General features: G+C 35.1%; 1 protein-coding gene across 6 annotated transcripts in view; it reads left to right on the top strand.

Annotated features, from left to right (window-relative positions):
• WDPCP (WD repeat containing planar cell polarity effector) overlaps positions 1-22,235 on the top strand; it is a 363,046-nt gene that overhangs the window by 323,361 nt on the left and 17,450 nt on the right. For all 6 annotated transcript variants that reach the window (XM_031950554.1, XM_023494917.2, XM_031950549.1 and 3 more), the window contains one exon: positions 12,264-12,426. In XM_031950554.1, the coding sequence (XP_031806414.1) occupies positions 12,264-12,426 (163 nt within the window). The remainder of the gene's footprint in view (positions 1-12,263; positions 12,427-22,235) is intronic.

Below are 22,235 nucleotides of genomic sequence, written 5' to 3'. Positions count from 1 at the left end.
TTCTGAAAGAGATCCCAAAATAAAAACTGCAAGGAATATTGTGGCTAAATTTCAGAACTATCAGACTAAGGAAAAACATTACAAGCATCCAGAAAAAAAAAAAAAAAACAAAAAAACAATTCAAATACCAAGGAGCCACAATAAGGATCACTCAGGATCTAGCAGCTTCCACATTAATGGACTGAAGGGCCTGGAATATGATATTCCATAAGTCAAAAGAACTTGGAATGCAACCAAGAATAAACTTCCTAGTGAAGGTGAGCATTTTCTTCCAGGGAAGAAGATGGACATTTAATGAAACAGGTGAATTCCATTTATTCCTAATGAAAAAACTAGAGCTAAACAAAAAAATTTGACCTCCAAATATAGGAGTCAAGAGAAGCATAAAAGATAAAAAGAACTCTTGAGAACTGTATTTCTGTTATGGGCATATATAAAGAGTGTGTGTATAATTTGATTTTACTGTTGTAATACAAAAAAAGGGAAATAGAAATGGAAAGGGGATTGTATTAGATATAGTCCAGGAAACTATTTAAATTCAAAGCTAGAACTGCACCTAGATGCATGGAGTGCATGGAGTATCCTAGTACATGGAGTACCAGGTCTGAATTCAGGAAGACCCATCTTCCTGAGTTCAAATATACTAGCTATATGACCCTGTGCGAGTCATTTACCCCTATTTGCCGCAGTTTCCTTATTTGTCAAATGAAGTAGAGAAGAAAATGGTAAGCCTCTCAAGATCTTTGTCAAGAAAACCCTAAATGAAGTCACAAAGAGCTGGATATGACTGAAACAAGTAAACAACAATAAAGAATTGCTGAGAGTCTGACCTACGGAAAGGACCATATTAGTGGAGAGAATGGTGGTGCTTTTGATAAAAATAAAGAAGCTAGAAAGAAGGGTGGGCTTATGGAAGGAATTATGGGTTGTCTTTTGGGCATGTTGGGTTTTAAAAGCTGATAGCACATAATAATCAATAAACATTTATTAAGTATTCATTTTGTGCTAGGCACTGTGACATATCCTGTGGATATGAACATTACATAAGTAATAATGTCTAAAAGATATTTGGTGATACAAATGCTGAAGCTCAGGAAAAAGATGAGAGATTGACTATGTTCATCAGAGAGTCATCAGAACAGATATCACAACTGAAGTTTGGACACCCTAATATGACTGAATATAGAGAAAAGGACCCCTGTGGCCAGGAAGCAGGATATAGATTTATAGAAGGAAAACCAGTCTAAAAGGAAGAAGTAATCTTCCTACTTGCCAAGAGGATAAACCCTTTGCTAGGAATCTTTGATCCCATCAATTCCCATCTCCTCTAGGGTCTTGCTCGATCAATCATCCTTTCTATCCCTTCTCCACTAGCTCCATAGCCACAAAAATGTTTACAGTTCCTATACCTTAAAAAAATTTCCCTTAACTGTGTTGTTCCCCTCAAACTATAATCCCATTTTTTTCTCTTTCCCTTCACTGCCCAGCTTCTAAGAAGAGTTATCTATACCTATTCTCTCAACTTTCTCAACGCTCACTCACTTTTCAACCTTGGAATCTGATTTCCAGTTCTTCCCACTCTAATGAAACTCTTCTTTCCAAAGTTACTTATGACCTCTTAACTAAAAATCCAATAACCTTTTCTTATTTCTTATCTGCCAATATATTTCTACAGCAATTGTCTTCTTGGATAGACTCCCCTTTGACTTCTATAATGTTGTTCTTTGTCAGTTAGTTCTCTTGCTTCTAAGTTAACAAGAATATTAAGTGTTTACGATGTGCCAGGTACAGTAGGTTCACAAAGAAAGGCACAATCCCTGTTCTCAAAAAGATTGCATTCTAATTGGGGAGAAAATATCTAAATAACTAAGAATATACAAGATCTGTACCGCAAAGGTGGAGAACAATCTGATATGATCCTTAAAGGAGATGGGGAAAACTAAGAGTTGGAGGGAAGGAGGTAAAGATTTTCAATCTTAGGGCATGGCCAAGATAAAGCTATGGAAATGGGAGATAAAAGGGTGTCTCATTCAGGGACTGGCAAGTAGACCAATGATCCTGAAACATAAAATACACAGAGGAATATAAAGTATAGGAAGTTTGGAAAGGCAAGAAGGGGCCAGGTTGTGAAGAGTTTTAATTGGTATCCTTTGCTGGACCAGCTTTTCTCCTCTTTATGTATGGGTATTAATCCACACTCCATTCTGGACTTCTCTTGACCCATTCTTAACTTTAGTGAATTTTGAAATACCTATGGTTTTGGTTGTCCTTTCTGTGAGGAACATTCCTAAAATAATATACCCAGAACCTCTACCCAAGATGGCAGTTTGAACAGCCCAAACCACCTAGCTCCCACATACAAACTAAAGTAAAAATGTAAAATTTCGTCAAACCAAATAATGATCAAGAAGTACAATAGTCATGCCCTTTATCCCAGAACTTTACAAAGAATCATACAGAAACATACAGACATTAGAAAAGGAGGCTTTCAACAAAGATATGGCCCCATAGGCAGACAACTGAGGAAGTCAAAAAACCCTAGATGGAGTTCTTGAAACCTGGGAAGCAGCAACAAGCAGAGGAGCACAGAGAAACTCAGACCAGAACCACCTAAACTCACAGGCTCCATGGTCAGCAGGCCCTATGCTTTGATCCATCACTTTGACCCTCAAAGATTAAAGGTATCTATCATTAGGAAGGAGAAATAAATTTTCTCTCCATATTTCTACTATCCTACTTCAGGTCTTCATCACTTCTTACCTGGACCATTGTGAAATCCTTCTAACTGGTTTTCTCTCCCTCTATTCTTTTCCCTCTCCAAAATAATTTTGCTAGAACTGACAAATTAAAATTTTCATGGCAGGTCAAGCCATGTCACACCCATACCCAAATGCTTCCACATTGCCCAAGGAATAAGATACAAATACTTTAAAATCCTCAACAGTCTGGAGGCTGTTTCATTTCTTTTACAAATTCACATGCTGTATTATTTTGTTTTTCCTTTTGAGGAATCTTCCTGGCTCAGGTGGCACAGCTCAGGTACCACTTTTCTATGAAGCTTTACCTGATCTCCACACTCCCATCCCTAATCTAAAAATAATCTCATCCTCCTCAGATGTGTTTTTGAACCTTTCCTCTACATTTATCATTCTTTCTCTGAGATTGTAAGCTCCTGGAGAGAAGAAACTGTATTCTTTTCAACTATACATCATATTGTATGCACTTAAAAAATAATTGTCCAGATGATTTTGTTTAATAAATATAAAAATCTTTGTGATGTTTTCTGTTTTTAAAGTTATAATTTTAAATTACATAAGAGAAAGGAAGTCAATGATAAAAAGAAAGGGCTTATACATACTAATTATATTTATTTATTTATGGTATTAATTTTAGTAGCACTTTTATTACTATAAAAATTTGTACTGCAAAAATTTGAAAATGAAGTGAATGACCATTGATAAAGGAATGAAAAAACATTGTGGCATATGAATATAATATAATATTGCTGTACTCTAAGAAAAATGGTGAATCTGAAGAATGCAGAAAATGAGAAGAGTTCTATATGAACTCATATAAAGCAAAGTTAGAAGAATCAGGAAAACAATTTTCAGGATGATGACAATATAATAGGAAAAAACAATAAAAACAAAATGATTGAAACCAAAAGCTGTGAAATCTTAAATTAAGCTTGATCCCACAGAAGACATAACAGAAGATATTTCCCTTCCTTCTTTGCAGAGATGGAGAACGACAGGCATGGATCACTATAGATAATATCATACTTTTCCAATGTAGTATTTAGTTTTACTGCTCTTGGCTTGCCCTCCCTGCCTTTTACTCCGTATTTGGACTTTATTCCTGATTATTCACGTGGTGATTATTTTGCTGAAACCAAGGCCCATTAAGAGGACTTCCAGAAAGCTAATTGGACACTACATTCATCTAACACCTCCTAAAAGAGACCCCAAAACTAAACCCCCAAGGAATATTGTGGCTAAATTTCAGAACTATTGGACCAAGGAAAAAATATTACAAGCATCTATGAAAAAAGAACAATTCATATACTGAGGAGCCACAATAAGGATTATTCAGGATCTAGCAATTTCCACATTAAAGGATCGAAGGGCCTGGAATCTGATATTCTGAAAGGCAAAGGAACTTGGAATGCAGCCAAGAATAAACTACCCCACTAAACTGAGCATTTTCTTCCATGGAAGAAGATGGACATTCAATGAAACAGGTGAATTCTATTTATTTCTGATGGAAAAAAAAAAAAACAGAACAAAACAAAAAATTTGACCTCTAAATATAGGATTCAGGAAAAGCATAAAAAGGTGAAAAGAACTCCTGAAAACTGTATTTCTGTTATGGTACATAGAGAGAATGTGTGTATAATTTGATTTTATTGTTATAATATAAAAAAGGAACTAGAGGTAGAAAGGGGATTGTACCAGAAAAAATGGAGGTAAAAAGAGTAAATTACATCCCACAAAGAGGTAAAGGAAAAACCTATTGTATCTAAGGGAAATGAGGGAAGGGGATGAACATTGTGTGAATCTTACTTTTATCAGACTTGGCTTAAAGAGAAAATATTAGACATATTTGGTTCACATAGAAACTTCTCTCACCTTATTGAAAAGTGGGAAGGGAAAAGTGAAAATGGAAGGGGTAGGATAAATAGAAGGGAATACAAAAATAGCAGGGGAAAAGTATAAGAAAGAGGAAGGGGCTCTAAGGGGGTGGGCTGCTTGAGGCAAGTGGTGCTCATAAGTTAAATACTGGGGAGGGAGGTAAGAGGAAAAGGAAAGAGAAAAGTATAAGCTGGAGATAATAAGATGGCAGGAAATACAGAATGAGTAGTTTTAATCATAAATGTGAATGGAGTGAACTCTCCCATAAAGCAGAGGCAGATAGCAGACTGGATTAAAAGTCAGAATCCTACAATATGTTATTTACAGGAAACACATTTAAAGCAGGGTGATATATACAGAGTAAAAGTAAAAGGCTGGAGCAGAATCCATTATGCTTAAGGTGGAGTTTAAAAAAAAGCAGGGGTAGCCATCCTGATCTCAAATCAAGAAAAAGCAAAAATCGATCTAATTAAAAGAAATAAGGCAGGAAATTATATCTTGCTAGAGGGTACCATAGATGATAAAGCAATATCAATATTAAACATATGTGCACTAAGTGGTGTAGCATCTAAATTCTTAAAGGAGAAGTTAAGAGAGCTGCAAGAAGAAATAGACAGAAAAATATAATAGTCGGAGAGCTCAACCTTGTACTCTCAAAATTAGATAAATCAAACCACAAAATGATTAAGAAAGAAGTTAAAGAGGTAAATAGAATACTAGGAAAGTTAGGTATGATAGATCTTTGGAGAAAACTGAATGGAGACAGAAAGGACTACACTTTCTTCTCAGCAATCCATGGAACCTCTACAAAAGTTGACCATATATTAGGACATAAAGACCTCAAAATCAGTTGCAGAAAGGCAGAAATGGTACATGCATTCTTTTCAGATCACAATGCAATAAAAACTATATTCAATTAAAAAGCCAGGGGAAATAGAACAAAAAATAATTGGAACTAAATAATCTCTTCCTAAAGAATGAATGGATGAAACAGCAAATCATAGACACAATTAATAATTTCATCCAAGAGAATGACAATAAGGAGACAACATACCAAAAATTGTGGGATGCAACCAAAGCAGTAATAAGGGGAAATTGTATATCTCTAGAGTCTTATTTCATAATATAAAGAAAAAGATCAATGAATTGGGCTTGCAACTTAAAGAGCTAGAAAAAGAGCAAATTAAAAACCTCCAATCAAATACTAAACTTGAAATTCTAAAAATAAAAGTAGAGAATAATAAAATTTAAAGTAAAAAAAACTATTGAATTAATAAATAAAACTAAGAGTTGGTTTTATGAAAAAAACCCAACAAAATAGAAAAACCCTTGGTAAATTTGATTAGAAAAAGGGAAGAGGAAAATCAAATTATTAGTCTTAAAAATTAAAAGGGAGAACTTTCCACTCATGAAGAGGAAATTAGAACAATAATTAGGAGTTATTTTGTCCAACTTTATGCCAATAAATTTGATAACCTAAGTGAAAAGGATGAATACCTTCAAAAATATACGTTGCCCAGATTAACAGAGGAGGAAGTAAATTGCTTAAATAGTCCTATTTCAGAAAAAGAAATAGAACAAGCTATTAATCAATTCCCTAAGAAAAAATCCCCAGGACCAGATGGATTTACATGTGAATTCTACCAATCATTTAAAGAACAATTAATCCCAATACCATATAAACTATTTGAAAAAATAGGGAATGAAGGAATCCTACCAAATTCCTTTTATGAAACAGACATGATACTAATACCTAAACCAGGTAGGATGAAAACAGAGAAAGAAAATTATAGACCAACCTCCCTAATGAATATTGATGCAAAAATCTTAAATAAAATATTGGTAAAGAGATTACAAAAAAATCATCCCCAGGATAATACACCATGATCAAGTGGGATTGATACCAGGAATGCAGGGCTGGTTCAAGATTAGAAAAACTATTAGCAAAATTGACTATCAATAACCAAATTAACAAAAACCATATGATCATCTCAATAGATGCAGAAAAAGCATTTGATAAAATCCAACACCCATTCTTATTAAAAAAAAAAAAACTAGAGAATATAAGAATAAATGGATTTTGTCTTAAAATAGTAGCATCTATTTAAAACTATCAGTAGGCATCATATGCAATTGGAATAAACTGGAACCATTCCCAATAAGATCAGGAGTGAAACAAGGTTGCCCACTATCACCATTACTATTCAATATTGTATTAGAAATGCTTGCTTTGGAAATAAGAGATGAAAAAGAGATTAAAGGAATTAGAGTAGGCAATGAGGAAACCAAATTATCACTTTTGTAGATGATGTGATGGTATACTTAGAGAACCCCAGAGATTCTACTAAAAAACTATTAGAAATAATTCACAAATTTAGCATAGTTGCAGGATACAAAATAAATCCAATAAATCCTCAGCATTTTTATACATCACCAACAAAATCCAACAGCAAGAGATACAAAGAGAAATTCCACTCAAAATAACTGTTGATAGCATAAAATATTTGGGAATCTCTCTACCAATATCAACATGTATAGGACTGCCTGCCATCTAGGGGAAGGGGTGGAGGGAGAGAAAGAAAAGTCAGAACAGAAGTGAGTACAAGGGATAATATGTAAAAAATTACCCAGGCATATGTTCTGTCAATAAAAAGTTATAATAATAATAATAAAAGAAAACTATGCTTCAAGACCTTTGACCAACATTTTTTGGGGGAAATAATTCATTTTCTTATAAAATTGAATCTATTCCTTATATATCTTGCAAATGTGACTCTTTATAGAGAAATTCACTGTAAAAATTTTCCCATTCAATTGTTTTTAAATTCTTGACCTTTTGTTCTTCTAGATGAATTTTGTTGTTATTTTTTCTAGGTCAGTAAAATAGTTTCTTGGGAGTCTGATTGATATAGTACTAAATAAATAGAAAAAGAAGACATTTAGGTAGTATTGTTATCTTTGTTATATTTGTTTGACAAAGCTATCAAATTGTGCATACTCTTTGACCCAACAGTGTTACTACTGGGCTTATATCCCAAAGAGATTTTAAAGAAGGGAAAGGGGCCTATATGTGCAAAAATGATTGTGGCAGCCCTCTTTGTAGTGGCCAGAAACCAGAAACTGAGTGGATGCCCATCCATTGGAGAATGGCTGAATAAATTGTGGTATATGAACATTATGGAATATTATTGTTCTGTAAGAAATGACCAGCAAGAGGATTTCAGAAAGGCCTGGAGAGACTTACATGATCTGATGCTGAGTGAAATGAACAGGACCAGGAGATCATTATACACTCCAACAACAATACTATATGATGATCAATTCTAGTGGACGTGGCCATCTCCAGCAATGAGATGAACCAAATCAGTTCCAATAGAGCAGTAATGAACTGAACCAGCTACACCCAGTGAAAGAACTCTGGGAGATGACTATGAACCAATACATAGAATTCCCAATCCCTCTATTTTTGTCTGCCTGCATTTTTGATTTCCTTCACAGACTAATAGTACACTATTTCAAAGTCTGATTCTTTTTGTACAGCAAAATAACTGTTTAGACATGTATACTTATGTTGTATTTAATTTATACTTTAACATATTTAACATGTATTGGTTAACCTGCCATCTGGGGGAGGGGATGGGGGGGAAGGAGGGAAAAATTGGAACAAAAGGTTTGGCAATTCTCAATGCTGTAAAATTACCCATGCATATAACTTGTAAATAAAAAGCTATGATAAAAAAATTAAAAATTAAAAAAATTTAAAGGAATAATTAAAATAAATAAATAAATAGAGTAAGAAGTATATATATATATATATATATCTTGACCTATCCAAGAGCACTTAATATTGTTGCAGTTGTTTAGATCTGACTTTATTTGTGTGGAAAGTTTTGTAATTTTGTTCATATATATTCTCCAATTGATAAATGGTCAAAGGATATGAAGACAGTTTTCGGATGAAAAATTGAAACTATTTCTAGTCATATGAAAAGGTGCTTCAAATCATTATTGATCAGAGAAATGCAAATTAAGACAACTCTGAGATATCACTACATACTTCTCAAATTGGCTAAGATGACAGGAAAAGATAATGATGAATATTGTAGGGGATGTGGGAAAACTGGGACACTGATACATTGTTGGTGGAACTGTGAATGGATCCAACCATTCTGGAGAGCAGTTTGGAAGTATACTCAAAAAGTTATCAAACTGTGCATGTCCTTTGATCCAGCAGTTTTTCTACTAGGATTATAACTCAAAGAGATCTTAAAGGAGGGAAAGGGACCCACATGTGCAAAAATGTTTGTGGCAGCCCTTTTGTAGTGGCTAGAATCTAGAAATTGAATGGATGCCCATCCATTGGAGAATGGCTGAATAAATTATGGTCTATGAATGCTATGGAATATTATTGTTCTGTAAGAAATGACCAACAGGACAATTTCAGAGAAGCCTGGAGAGACTTACATGAATTGATACTAAGTGAAATGAGCAGAACCAGGAGATCATTACACACAGCAACAAGATTATTAGATGATCAATTCTGATGGATGTGGCTCTCTTCAACAATGTGATGATTCAAACCAGTTCCAATTCTTCAATAATGAAGAGAGTCATCTACACCCAGAGAGAGACCTATGGGAAAATGAATGTGGACCTTAATATAGCATTTCTACTCTTTCTGTTATTGTTTGCTTGCATTTTTGTTTTTCTTCTCAAGTTTTTTTCTTTCTTTCTAGATCTGATTTTTCTTGTGCAGCAAGATAACTGTATAAATATGTATACATATATTGGATTTAACATATACATGTATTGGACTACCTATCATCTAGGGGAGGCGATGGGGAGAAGGAAGGGAAAAGTTGGAACACAAGGTTTTGCAAGAGTCAATGTTGAAAAATTAGCCATGCATATGTTTTGTAAATAAAAAGCTACAATAAAAAGAAAATGAAGTAAAGACCAAAAGAACTTTTTAGGTCATCTGATCTAACTCCCTCATTTTCCCCCTCAATAATATTTTATTTTTCCATATACATGCAAAGGTAGTTCAGCATTCATTTTTGTAAGTCTTTGGTTCCAAATTTTTCTCTGTCCCACCCTTACTCCCACCTCCCCAAGATAGCAAGCAATCTAATATTGATTGAATATATGCATTTTAAATATATTTCCATATCTCTCATGTTGCACAAGAAAAATGAGACCAAAAGAGAAAAAGCCATGAATTAGGAAAAAAACCACCAAAAATGTACTTTGATCCACATTCAATGTCCATAGTTGTCTCTCTGGATGTGGGTGGCATTTTCCATCCCAAGTCTCTTAGAATTGTCTTGAATCATGCATTGCTGAGAAAAGCCAAGTCCATTACAATTGATCATCTCATAATCTTGTTACTTTATACAATGTTCTGTTGCTATCTCCATTTTGCAGATATAGACTGCCCCATCCTTTTTGTCAAAACAAGTGCAATGACATGATTTCTGCAAATTATACCTACTTCTTTCTTAGCTTGAAAGGAGCAAAATTTGCTCTCTTTGGCAATCCCATAATTCAACATTGTGGGGGAAGGCCTAATAATACTTTATATTATCTACCAGTTTGTTTTAAAAGAAGCATTGTGCAAACCATAAACTACTCATTCTATGAATGTAAATTATTTTTAATAGTATAAAAAAATTGAACAATTCACCTCCAACTTCAGAAGGATAGGCAAATTTCAACATTATAGAGCTGTGGGAATTCTCTCCTGATATATTTACAAACATAGGCTATGGAAATAAACAAATGGATCAATTTCTTCCCCCAAAATTCTAGAATTACTGTGTTCATAGTTTCGGACTTTAACAATATTTTGTCTCCACAGTTCCAAATTTCTGTACTCAGACAATAAAACTCCTCTTAATGTCAATCATGTGTTTTTATTTATGCTTCTGTATATTTTTGTAAACAGAATTATTACAAAAAGAAAAATAACTGCCTATTGAATTGGGGTTTTTTAAGCTCTAAAGTTCTTAAGAGACAACTTGAAAATATTTTATATTCAATCTACTTATTGAATATTTCTCAGAATTTATTGCAGAATCATGACCTTTCTAATATTCACATATTATAAGTATCAGGAATTCAATATGCTACCTCACAAGAAAAGAAGGGGAGAGTAGAGTTGACTAGAGGAAAAGAAGAAAAAGAAAATTCAAATATCTAGTACTTATCTGCATTGGGGGAAAAAAACAGAAACAAACAAATTTTAAATAACCCATACACTGCAATCCTGATTAATTTTTTAAAATCTTAATCCTTTAGTTGTCATATCCTCATTCCAAATAAGACAAATGTATCCTAATTTTCAACAATTTTCTTTCCAAGTAAGCTGTTTTATAATTTTAGCTATACTACTAAAAATATAAAATGTAGTCTCAAATTTCTAAAATTGAATGCTTTTGGAACTTTTGAAATACTAGCTAACTGAAATTAAAACAGCAAATATTTTATCCAAATATTCTATAAGGTTTTTAAGGTATGTAATTATATGGGAGCTTTTCTAGTCATTGATTAATCTAGTCGATTGCAGTATTGGCATAGAAGGAAATTCTTGGATAAATAGTGCACTGGAAAACATTTCTTCAACAAAGAAACAAATCCTTGAAATTTGTTCACAATTTTAAACATTAAGAATTTATTTTTTTGATCTAACTAGTCTAGATAGCAATTTGGAACTCTGTCCAATATATATAACTGCACACACCCTTTGAAAGCTCTTAAAAGAAGGAAAGGGACCCATATGTGCAAAAGTATTTGTAACAGCTCTTTTTATAGTAGAATGGAATTGGAAATTAAGTGGATGCCCATTAGCTGAGGAATGGTTGAATAAGTATATTTTGGTATATGAAGGCAATGGAATATTAGTTCTATAAAAAATAATAAGCAGGCTGATTTCAGAAAAGCCTAGAAAGACTTACTTGAACTGATGCTGAGAGAAGTGGGCAGAACCAGGAGAACACTGTACACAGCAACAATAAGATGTGATAATCAACTGTGATGGACTTAGTTCTTCTCAATAATGTTAGTGATTCAAGACAATTCCAGTAGACCTCGGATGGAAAATGCCATCCACATTCAAAGAGACAATTATGGAGACTAAATGTGGATCAAAGGATATTTTCACCTTTTTTTTCTTGTTTGTTTGCTTTTTCTTTCTTAGGATTTTCTTCCATTTGTTCTGATTTTTCTTTCATAATATGACATATATGGAAACATATTTAAATAATACATTTATTATTATAAATATGTGCAATTTTATAAGAATTGCACATATTTAACCTATATTAGATTGTTTACTATCTTGGAGAGAGGTAAGGAAGGGAAGGAGAAAAATCTGGAACATGAAGTCTTACAAAAATAAATGTTAGAAACTATCTTTTCATGTATTTGAAAAAAAATAGTATTGATAAAAATTTTTAAATAATGTATTTTTTTAAATAATTGAAGTATTCTATTAGTAAACTATACAAAACTAAGCTTGAGAGTAATAAAAGTCCAAACAACAGAAGCCAGACAGTCACAGTAAATGGACCACAGTTGAAATGTAAAAAATGCCCTGACGGATTATATTTTTCCATTTTAAATCATTTTTAACAGAACTCCTGGGGTCACTGGACAGAGGGGATATACTAAATGAAGCTTTTATCGGCCTATCTTTGGCACCTCAAGGTGAAGAAACATTTCTAGACAATCTTCCTCCCTCTGGTTCAAGTTACAGACATATCTCACAACAAACAGCATTGACTCCCTCTTCAAACAGGTAAGAAATGGGACATGATTGGTATGATTAAATGCATTCAAAGCATTTAAGCAAAGGTTCTTACCTGTTTTTGTGTCATGGGCCCCTTTGGAAGTCTAATGAAATGAGCCCCTTTGGAAGCCTAGTGAAATCTATAGAACTTTTCCTCAAAATAATGGTATTAAGCAATTGAAATAAATGCTAAATTTCAGTTAGAGATCAGTGAAAATAAGATATTATTTTTCCCACCCAAGTTCATAGATACTTTGGGGATTTGTGAACCCCAGATAAGAACTCCTGATTTAAAAATGACTACTCAGTCAGGCAGGCAACAAGCATATATTAAGTATTCCACATATTATGATAACTACTGAGGATAAAAAGAGAGACAAAAGTAATCACTGTCATTAAGGAGCTCCCAATCTAATGGAGAAGAACATATTAAAAGCTTAGGACATATAAAATGATCTGGAGAAGGAAAAAGTGGCCCACTCCAGTATCTTTGCCTTCCCCAAATGGGATCACAAAGAGTCAGATATGATGAAACAATTGAACAACATGTAAAGCATATCAGGCTAGATGAAAGAAAGGTAATCTCAAAGAGAATGATACTGAAGCTTTCTGAAAAAAAAGCTTCCTTCAGAAGATGGAACTTGAGCTCAATTTTGTAGGAAATCAAAGGAACTAAAAGACAAAGGTGAGGAGTTAGGGTTTTCAATACTTTCTTTAAATGAAGATGGCCATGCAAAGGCATAAAAGTGACATGTTAAAAGAGATGCCAGATCCATGTAGCTAGACCAGAGAGGGCATGGAACAGAATAAAGGTTAAGTAGACTGAAAAGGTAGAAAATAGACAAGTTTAGAAGACTTTTATATTCCAAACAAATTAATTTATACTTGATTAAGGAGATAATCGGGACTGAATAGAGAGCTCTTTGAATAGAGAAGTGACACTATGAGACCTACACTATAGAAAAATCAGCAGCTGGGAGTAGGGAGAGACTTGAAGCAAGAAGACCAGCTACAAAGCTATTGCAAGAATCCAGGAGAAACACAATTAGGGTCTGAACTATATGTATGAGTAGAGAAAAGAAGATATAGAGGAGAGATGTTGTGAAAATAGAAATGATGAGTTTGACAATTGATTTGCTATGTAGGGTGAGTGAGAGTAAGGAGTTGAAGATGACTTCAAGGTTGCAGTCCAAGCATTCTGACATTCTGTTTTGATTATCTCAATATGACTAATAGCTAAGCATAAATTTTCCAAGATTATACATATCATCATGTCTGTTGTAATGATAATTTTGCTATTACTAGGCAGTGGTTAGAATAGAGATAAGATGGGAACAGGAAGGATGAGGGGGAAAGCATTCAAGTAAAATGTTGGCAGAAGACAAATTGAAGTTGAATGTTGTAACATATTTTGCTCTTGTTCTTTTTAATTCTAAGTCCTAATATCATTAGAACAAATTATTCATTTTACATTGTACATTTTGAACTATGTTAATATGATTTTTTCTTAATGTTAATGCATAATGTGACTCAGTAATTGCTATGTTAGATGGCTAAGAATTAACAACTTTCCCACTATAATCAATAGTAAGACATGAAATTTAAGATAATGTCTATAGAATGTGATAGCTTAAAATATCATGAAAGAAAAGTGTGATCAAAAATGTGTAATTGTCAAACTGGGCCAAGGCATGAGAAGATAAAGCTGCTAATTTGATAATCCCATGAAAGTGTGTGAGAAAAATATATGTATATGGATTTCTATATTTATATATCTCTACATATACATATGTATTTTTTATAATTCTCATATGTTCTAAAATCAAACAAAAAATTTATTGGTAAAATATTACATAAATAATGAGAGATTGTGTGGTATAGGATAGAGAAGGATAGCCTTGGCATCAAGATCTGCATTCAAGTCTCACCTCCACTAACTTTAGCCTATTAACCCTGGGCAATCACCTTAATTCTCAGTCCCCAAGCAGCTCTCTAAGATTGTAAGTTGTGGAGCAGGTGCTGACATGCTTTCTTAGAGGGAGTTTCTTCACAGTGAGTTTACTGTACCAATGAAATCTGTCAAGTCTACCCTACCTCACCTCACCCCCACTCCAAAATAAAAAACAACCAGAAAAAAATGTACAGCCTATGAAAGGAAGAAAGTTAAATTGGCTGCCACAAAGTTGTAATAAATAACTAAATTAGGTAAATACTTAGATAATACTTTTTTTTCATCTTGAAGATCAGCCACAAAACACCAAAAACAAAATTATAAGTCTAAGATGAAAGAAAGAAAAGAGAGAGGGAGAGACAGAAGATAGGAAGGAAGGAAGGAAGGAAGGAAGGAAGGAAGGAAGGAAGGAAGGAAGGAGGAAGGAGGAAGGAAGGAAAGAAGGAAGGAGGAAGAAGGAAGGAAGGAAGGAAGGAAGGAAGGAAGGAAGGAAGGAAGGAAGGAAGGAAGGAAGGAAGGAAGGAAGGAAGGAAGGAAGAAAGGAAGGAAGGAAGGAAGGAAGGAAGGAAGGAAGGAAGGAAGGAAGGAAGGAAGGAAGGAAGGAAGGAAGGGGAGAGAGAAAGAAACTTAACATGGGGTTACCAACACAGCAGTGGTATAAGATTTTAATAAGAATAATTCATATTGACATAGTGCTATAAGGTTTGCAAAGCACTTTTTATTATCTCATCTGATTCTCACCCCAGCCCTAGGAGGTAGATGCAATTATTACCCTCATTTGACAAATGAGGAAACTGAGACTGAGGGATTATTTGCCCAGGGTCACCCCGCTGATGAAGTGTCAGAGACAAAATTTGAACCTGACCCACAGCACCCCCTAGCTGTCATAGCTTTGTTTGACAGTCGCAGTGGCTTTCACATCCCTGTAGTTTTCTCCCTCCAACCATGGGGAGCCACAACCAGCGCGCAAGGATGCTGCACATGGTCTTCCGACCGAGGCAGCTGAGAAGGGATTTGCCTCGAAGCCCGGCCCAGCGGCATTCACACGCCCATCGGCAGGCCCAAGCTCCGGGTTCTTTCCGCTGTTCCACATGCTCCCCACAGCATAAAACTCCATCCAAAGACCACTAAGATACAGCAGCCGTGGGAGAGGATTTTGACAGGAATCATTTTTAACACCATTTTCCTAAGTGAGCTCTGGGCTCAGTGTCTTCCCAGACGGCTCCCAGCAATGCAGGGGCCCCCCATCAGAAGTCAAGCTGCAGCAGCTCCCCCCAAACTGAAAAAGATCAGAGCTCGGGCTCAGCCACAGATCTCCTAGAGCTTCCATTTATGGCGCGGTTTGGGGATCTTTACATGTAAAATCTCACTTAGCCTCTCAGCCACCCCGAGGGGAGGGGCAGAATGCCTTTCAGAACTGGAGGGAGACCTCATCAGCCCCCCACCCTTGCCTACAACATGCCAGACCAGTTGTTTCTCAAGCCTTTGCTTGAAGACCTCTGGTGAGAGGGAACTCACTTCCTCCTCAGGCAACACATTCCACTTTAGGATAGCTGATTGTTAGAAAGTTTTTCCTGACATCCAGTCTAAATGGGCCTCTTTGCATCTTCCCCCCATTGGACCAGGTTCTGCCCTCTGGGGCCAAACAGAACAAGGCTAATCCCTCTTGCATATGACAGCCTTTCAAATATTTGAAAATATCATTCATGTCTTCCCCGAATCTTCTTGTTTAATGTCTCTCCAAACTTATTTAATAGGTTCATCACCAGAAGCTTGGCTGCTGGGTGCTAGAATTTTTTTCAACCAATAGCAAGTCAGGTAGACCATAAATCAACAGATGAGTGGCTATCTAAGTCACTGGAAATCACAAATCCTTAAAAGTATCACTCAGATTTTCAGTGGCTAATAGTATGAAATCATATCTTAGTAGCAATATAATATTTTTGAGCTTTTACACAAACTCTTGTGAGTAATTGAAGATTAAAATCAGGCAGAATTTACATGCTATATACTAGTATATATTATATACAGAATTTATATATTATGTACTAGTATATACTATATACAGAATTTATATATTATGTACTGGTATAAACTATATACAGAATTTATATATTATGTACTGGTATATACTATATACAGAATTTATTTACTATCATTTCAAAGGGATTCCAGGAAAAGTCAGATGCTTGTCAAAGCAAAAGACAAATACAAAATTGAGGATAATATATTTGTTGGAGAAAAGATCAACCAACTATTGAGAGAATTGTTATAGTTTCTAAAAGTTGTTAGCAAAGCTAAAGGCCTCATTCACTGTCATTAAATTTGTTAAACTACATGTTGCTTGGTTTCTTTTAGGGCTGGGCCTATGAGATTAGCTAAATTACATGACTTCAAAGATGACCCCCTGGAAGTCTCTTAAGGACTTAATAGCCTAAAATGTAGAGTCCTGAGGAAGATTTGCAGGTTATATGATGATTTCAAAATACTTTAACCTACATTTGTCACTTGCTGTCAGGAAGATGTCTATTGTTGGGCAATATTACCCAATGACAAGGGATTGAGCTCCATGGGGAAGAATCTGAGACATGGCTCTGAGGTCAAATCTGCAAAATGTTACCACTTTTCAGATTTTCTCTGAGACATACTTGATGTCCTGGCTTCCATCAGGTTCTAACCAAAATTCTGTTTTCTACAAAGAACCTTTTCCAATCCCTCTTAATACTAGGCTCTTTTATTTATTGATGATCTCTAGTTTACTTTATACATACACACACACACACACACACACACACACACATACACATATATAATTCCAACATAGATGTTTCCTTATTGTTTCCTTCCATTGGATAGTAAGTTCTTCAAGGACAGGGACTGTCTCTTTGCCTTTGGATCACCAACATTTAACATAGTAAGCACTTAATAAATTTGAGTTTACTTACTAATTTACTCTTAAACAGTACATAAGGGACCCAATGCCTGACAGTAGACTATGCAAATCTCATACAAAAACACAGACAAAACACACTCTGAGTACCATGCCTGTAGGTACAACTGCCAGAATCACTCTGCTGTCACCAGCATGGCGCATGGAATATCCCCAAGGTAATACAAGGTCTCAGGAACTCTTACCTGTCCATGTTTCCACATTCTCTTACATACTTAAACTAATTCTCTTAAACACTAATATATCTGCCAGCGCTAAAAGTAATGCAAAGCTAGCTTAAATCCTTGGTATTTCTCTCTAATCAGACTGAGTAGAGCCCCTGCCCTTTATCCTTGGGCAGTGGTGTCTTATTTTAAGATTTTGCCTAACAACATGATCTCATTTAGTAATCCCAGCTACCTTTTGGGTGGGTAATTCAAGTATTATTATTTTCATCTCTTTTTCAATGCCCACAAATCAAAAGGTAAATTTTTAACAAATTTTTGGTATAGACTACCTGCATTGGATGTGAAATCACAAAAGATCTTAGTTCTAACTCTTGTTCTGATATCTAGTAGCCTTGTGACCATGAACAAAACACAACCTCTCTGAAATTAATTTTCTTATCCAAAAATGAAGATAAGAGGATCTATAGTGCCTGCCTTCTAAGTGATATTACATAGGCAAAGCACCTTAAAAAAAGTTGTAGAAATGTCAGCTATTATTAAATGTAACTCTGAAAAGCTATATTTACAAATGAAGAAAGAGTATGTGAAAATGTTAGGTGGTATAGGTATGATAGGATAGTTTAAAAAAAAAAAAAAAAAAAAAAAAGATTGCCAGATTTGGAATCAGTAGCTCAGTCAAGCAATAAATATTTATTAAGCACCTACTATCTGCCAAGTGCTGAAGATGAGTTCAGGTCCAAATCCTATTGTCCGCTATCAGTGTGACTTAATTTTATCTTGCCTTGATCTGCTGATGTGCAAAAGAGGAAGAATATTCTCATTACCTGCTTCCCCAAATTATCATAAGCAGGAACTGCTTGTTCTAGAACAAAAGCTGGCAATTCTGGCAAGGTCTCTCTGTTACAGATGCACAATCAAGGTTCAAGAAGTTAACTGCCTTGTCCAGACACACAGCCAATGCACATCAGCACCAGGATTGAAAATATTCTATCTCCCAAGTCCTATAGACTGTACAAAAATTTTGAAGGATGCATTAGTAGAATTATTTCTGATCCCAGTTCTCTCTAATAACAAGCTGAATGTACTAGCCAAATGACTTTTCCCATAGGACTATAATTTTACTATTGCAGAACATTTTCTTTGCTTGCCTCCTTAGAGGAAAAGGTGATTCAGATGAAAAGACAAATGTAAAATCTTTTGGAAAGTGAAAGTACCATACATATTTAATGCTATTAAGATATTATTACTTAAGGTGATTTAATGGCTTTTAGGATCCCAAGGTACATGATAATAATAATAATAAATTTATATCACACCTACCATGTGCCAGGCACTATTAAGAGCTTTATCTTATTTTATCTTCACACCTTCCTTGTAGGTGCTTTTAAGATTCCTGCTTTACAGCTGAGGAAACAGGCAGAGAGGTTGAGGCTCACACGGCTATATGTCTGAAACTGGATTTAAGTTCAGCTTTTCCTGACTCCAGGATCAGAACACTAGCTACTGTGTCATTGTGTTACTGCTGCTCATGGATCCCCTTAATGATGCTAATCATTAGCATAATTATATATTATGCTTTTCTATAAACTGTTTGCCTTGGTCTCCTCATCTGTACAATGAGAGGGAGCAGGAAATGGCAAACCACTCCAATATTTCTGCCAGGAAACTCTAAATGGAGTCACAAAGAATTAGATATGAATGAAAGACTGGATACTTTTTTTAATAGTATCTTTAAGGAGAATTTCACACCCTTCAGTCTAAAAGTTAAGAGGATTTGAATCTGAACAATCTAAAAATCTTGGAGTGATTATCTCCAGTTTATCTTGTATGCATCTTGTTTGTACATTGTTCTTTACATGTGGTCTCCTCCAATAGACTGTGAGCTCTTTGAGAGCAGAGACTATTTTTTGTTGTTATTCCTGTTGTTAAGGTTGTTGGGGAGGGGGAGTTTTTTGGGGTTTTGTGTTAAGGTTTTTTTTGTTATTGTTGTTTGTTTGTTTTGGCCTTTCTTTGTATCTCAGCACTTAGCACAGTGCCTGACATATCATAGGCTGTGCTTTAATGGGCAGCTAAGTAGTGCTGTGGGTAGAGTGCTAGGCTGGAGTTGAGAAGACTCAAGTCTGAATTCAAATCTGGCCCCAGATAATATGATATTGGGCAACTCCCTTAATGGTTTGCTTCAGTTTTCTCATCTGTAAAATGAGCTGGCAAGGAGATTGCAAATCACTCCAGTATTTCTGCCAAGGAAACTCAAATAAGGTCATGAAGAATCAGACATAACTGAACAATGAGTGCTTATTGACTTGATTTATGTATCACTAGATTGTCATGTAGTAAAACTTTATTAATCCAGATTAACAGAAGTAAACACTAATATGAATCAGTGAGTATATGAATTACCATAGCTTTAGAGATGTAAAAGGCTTAATAGACCATCTAAAACAACTTTCTCACTTTTCTGATGAGGAAATTGAGGGTGAATGACTGGAGAGGTCACAGAGGCAGCAAAAGACAGAAGCAAGACCTAATAAAAGTCCTCTGACTCCAAAACCAGCAGACTTAGAGAGCACTGCATCTAATGCCCTCATTTTTAGAGGAAGAAACTCAAATTCATATCCTTTTGTAGGATAGTTCAGCTAATGGGTCAAGATGCTGGATCCAGTTCAACCCCAATGCCAAGTTTCTTTATGTCAGAGATTCTCAACCTGGGGTCTACAAACTTGTTCTTTTTCCCCAATATTTGAATAGTTCTCATCCAATTTATTCTATTTCATATATTTAAAGACATTCTGAGAAGGATAGGCATTACCAGAATGGCAGCAAAGGGTTCTGTAACACAAGAAATATTAAGAATCCCTGATCTATAGGGTCTATTACACTTACAGTTCAATTCTAAATACAGTTTGTTCTTCTTTTTCTCCCTCATTCCCAAGTGAACACATGTGAGATCAAACTGCCCAATATCCAATTAAGTGGTTTAGAAGGAGAGAAGGTTGGATTTGGTTCCTCAACCCCAAGGCTCCAGCTTTAATCAGTGATCTGTACTAGAGCTTAACACTCTTCCAATGTTTTTCTCTGAGGATTTTAACTATCACCCTTCCCCATCCCAGGATGTGCAAAATAAATAGCTAGGGATACAGACCACATCTGAATTTGCTGGAGAGGTGTCATTTCTAACTAGACAAACAAGAGGCTATGGGATTCCTGAAAAGAAAAAAATTGCTCCTCTTCTCAACTTTCTTTTATGTTGTCACTGGACACTTTTCTTTCCCTATTCGATTTCTTTAAACATCTTTCCATGGCTCAGAAAGGGTCAATTCTTGTTTCTCCTCCTAAAACCAGGTGCCCCCTGCTGGTCAATATCTATTTACTCCCCAGGACTTCGGCTTTTCCATTCCAGCCAAACTATAGGTTCCCCTTCCTGAATGGGGTGACCCACCAGCTACAAATCTCAGGAATTTGTCAGGTCACCAAGCTTCAGGTCTGTCCAATCAGCTCAACGTAGCCTAACTACAGACATACCATGCTTCCTTCTATTCCTCACTATGTCCTCAGTTCTCTATAAAGACTAATTTTAAATTTCTAAAGTTTGGATTTTGGCTGTCCAGGAATAGATCTCTCATTTATAATATTATTCCCCTTAAGACGTAATGACTTTGGAGAACCATCTCAGCAAGAGGTAGGACAAGTCTGTAAGGATGTTGATATTATACTATAGGTACACACACAAAAAAAAAAAAAACCCTGGAAATTATGGGCTGGTATGTAGACTATATTCTTAAATTATATTCTGCTACTGATTTTTAAAAGCCTTTTAGGTAAATTTAGACCTTTAAGCTTACTCTGTTGATTAAAAGGAAAAGAGAAATTTTTAAAAAATACTTTTTTTCCCGATTTCATTTTCTCTTGCAAATAAAACAGGGCAAAGAAAAACTAACACAAAGAAGCAGTGTTAAGAGAAAAAAAAATCATGGAGTAAGAAAGGAAGGGTATAAAAAGGTGAGGAATGATACTATACTCAAATGGGTCCATATTCTCATTGATTTGAGTGTGACCTCAAATCCTCAGATGGATCGGTCGTCTTACTTTGGGTATGCCTTTCAATGATGAAGGTTGTAATTCATCTATACCTTCCTATCTATCCTATGTGATTCATATCTATTGCCCCATAAGTTAGCCACAGGGAATCCACCCAACATGCTGAAAACTTCCTTCACTTCTACCTGACATTGAGAAGATAGCAGAAGAACATTTGGGGTGTCCCTCTGTCCTCAACATAGCACAAGCTCATCTTTTTCTCTCCCACATCCTCTTCAACCACTATACAAAAACAATTTAACAAATATTCTTTCTTTCACCTCTAGAATGAAAAAATTGGACCAAATGATCTCTGAGATTAGGGTTCTGTATTTCAATTTTGTATTAGTAATTCTGAAATCTCAGAATAGAAAGACTTAAAGAACATCAAATCCAAAACTCTCTGTAGACGAGGAAAAAGACTTAAAGATTTGCCCAGCATCACCAAGCCAGTGTATGGTAGATCAGAGTCCAGAGCCTATGTCTGCTCAAACTCCGAAGCTTTTGATATTTCCAAGCTATCACATCACCATATTTGCAATCATGTGCCCTAGAATAAATGCCCTGTAGATTTGTATCCTAATGTTTAATAAATCTGAATTCAGAGTTAAATGAAATATTATCCTATTTATTTACAGTAGTATGAAATAATTTTCATTTTCTATTTGATTCT

Source organism: Sarcophilus harrisii, chromosome 2 (genome assembly GCF_902635505.1).
Source record: "Sarcophilus harrisii chromosome 2, mSarHar1.11, whole genome shotgun sequence".
Taxonomy (NCBI): domain Eukaryota; kingdom Metazoa; phylum Chordata; class Mammalia; order Dasyuromorphia; family Dasyuridae; genus Sarcophilus; species Sarcophilus harrisii.
Note: the sequence above shows the minus strand (reverse complement) of the source record. Positions and strands in the feature narration are given on the sequence as shown.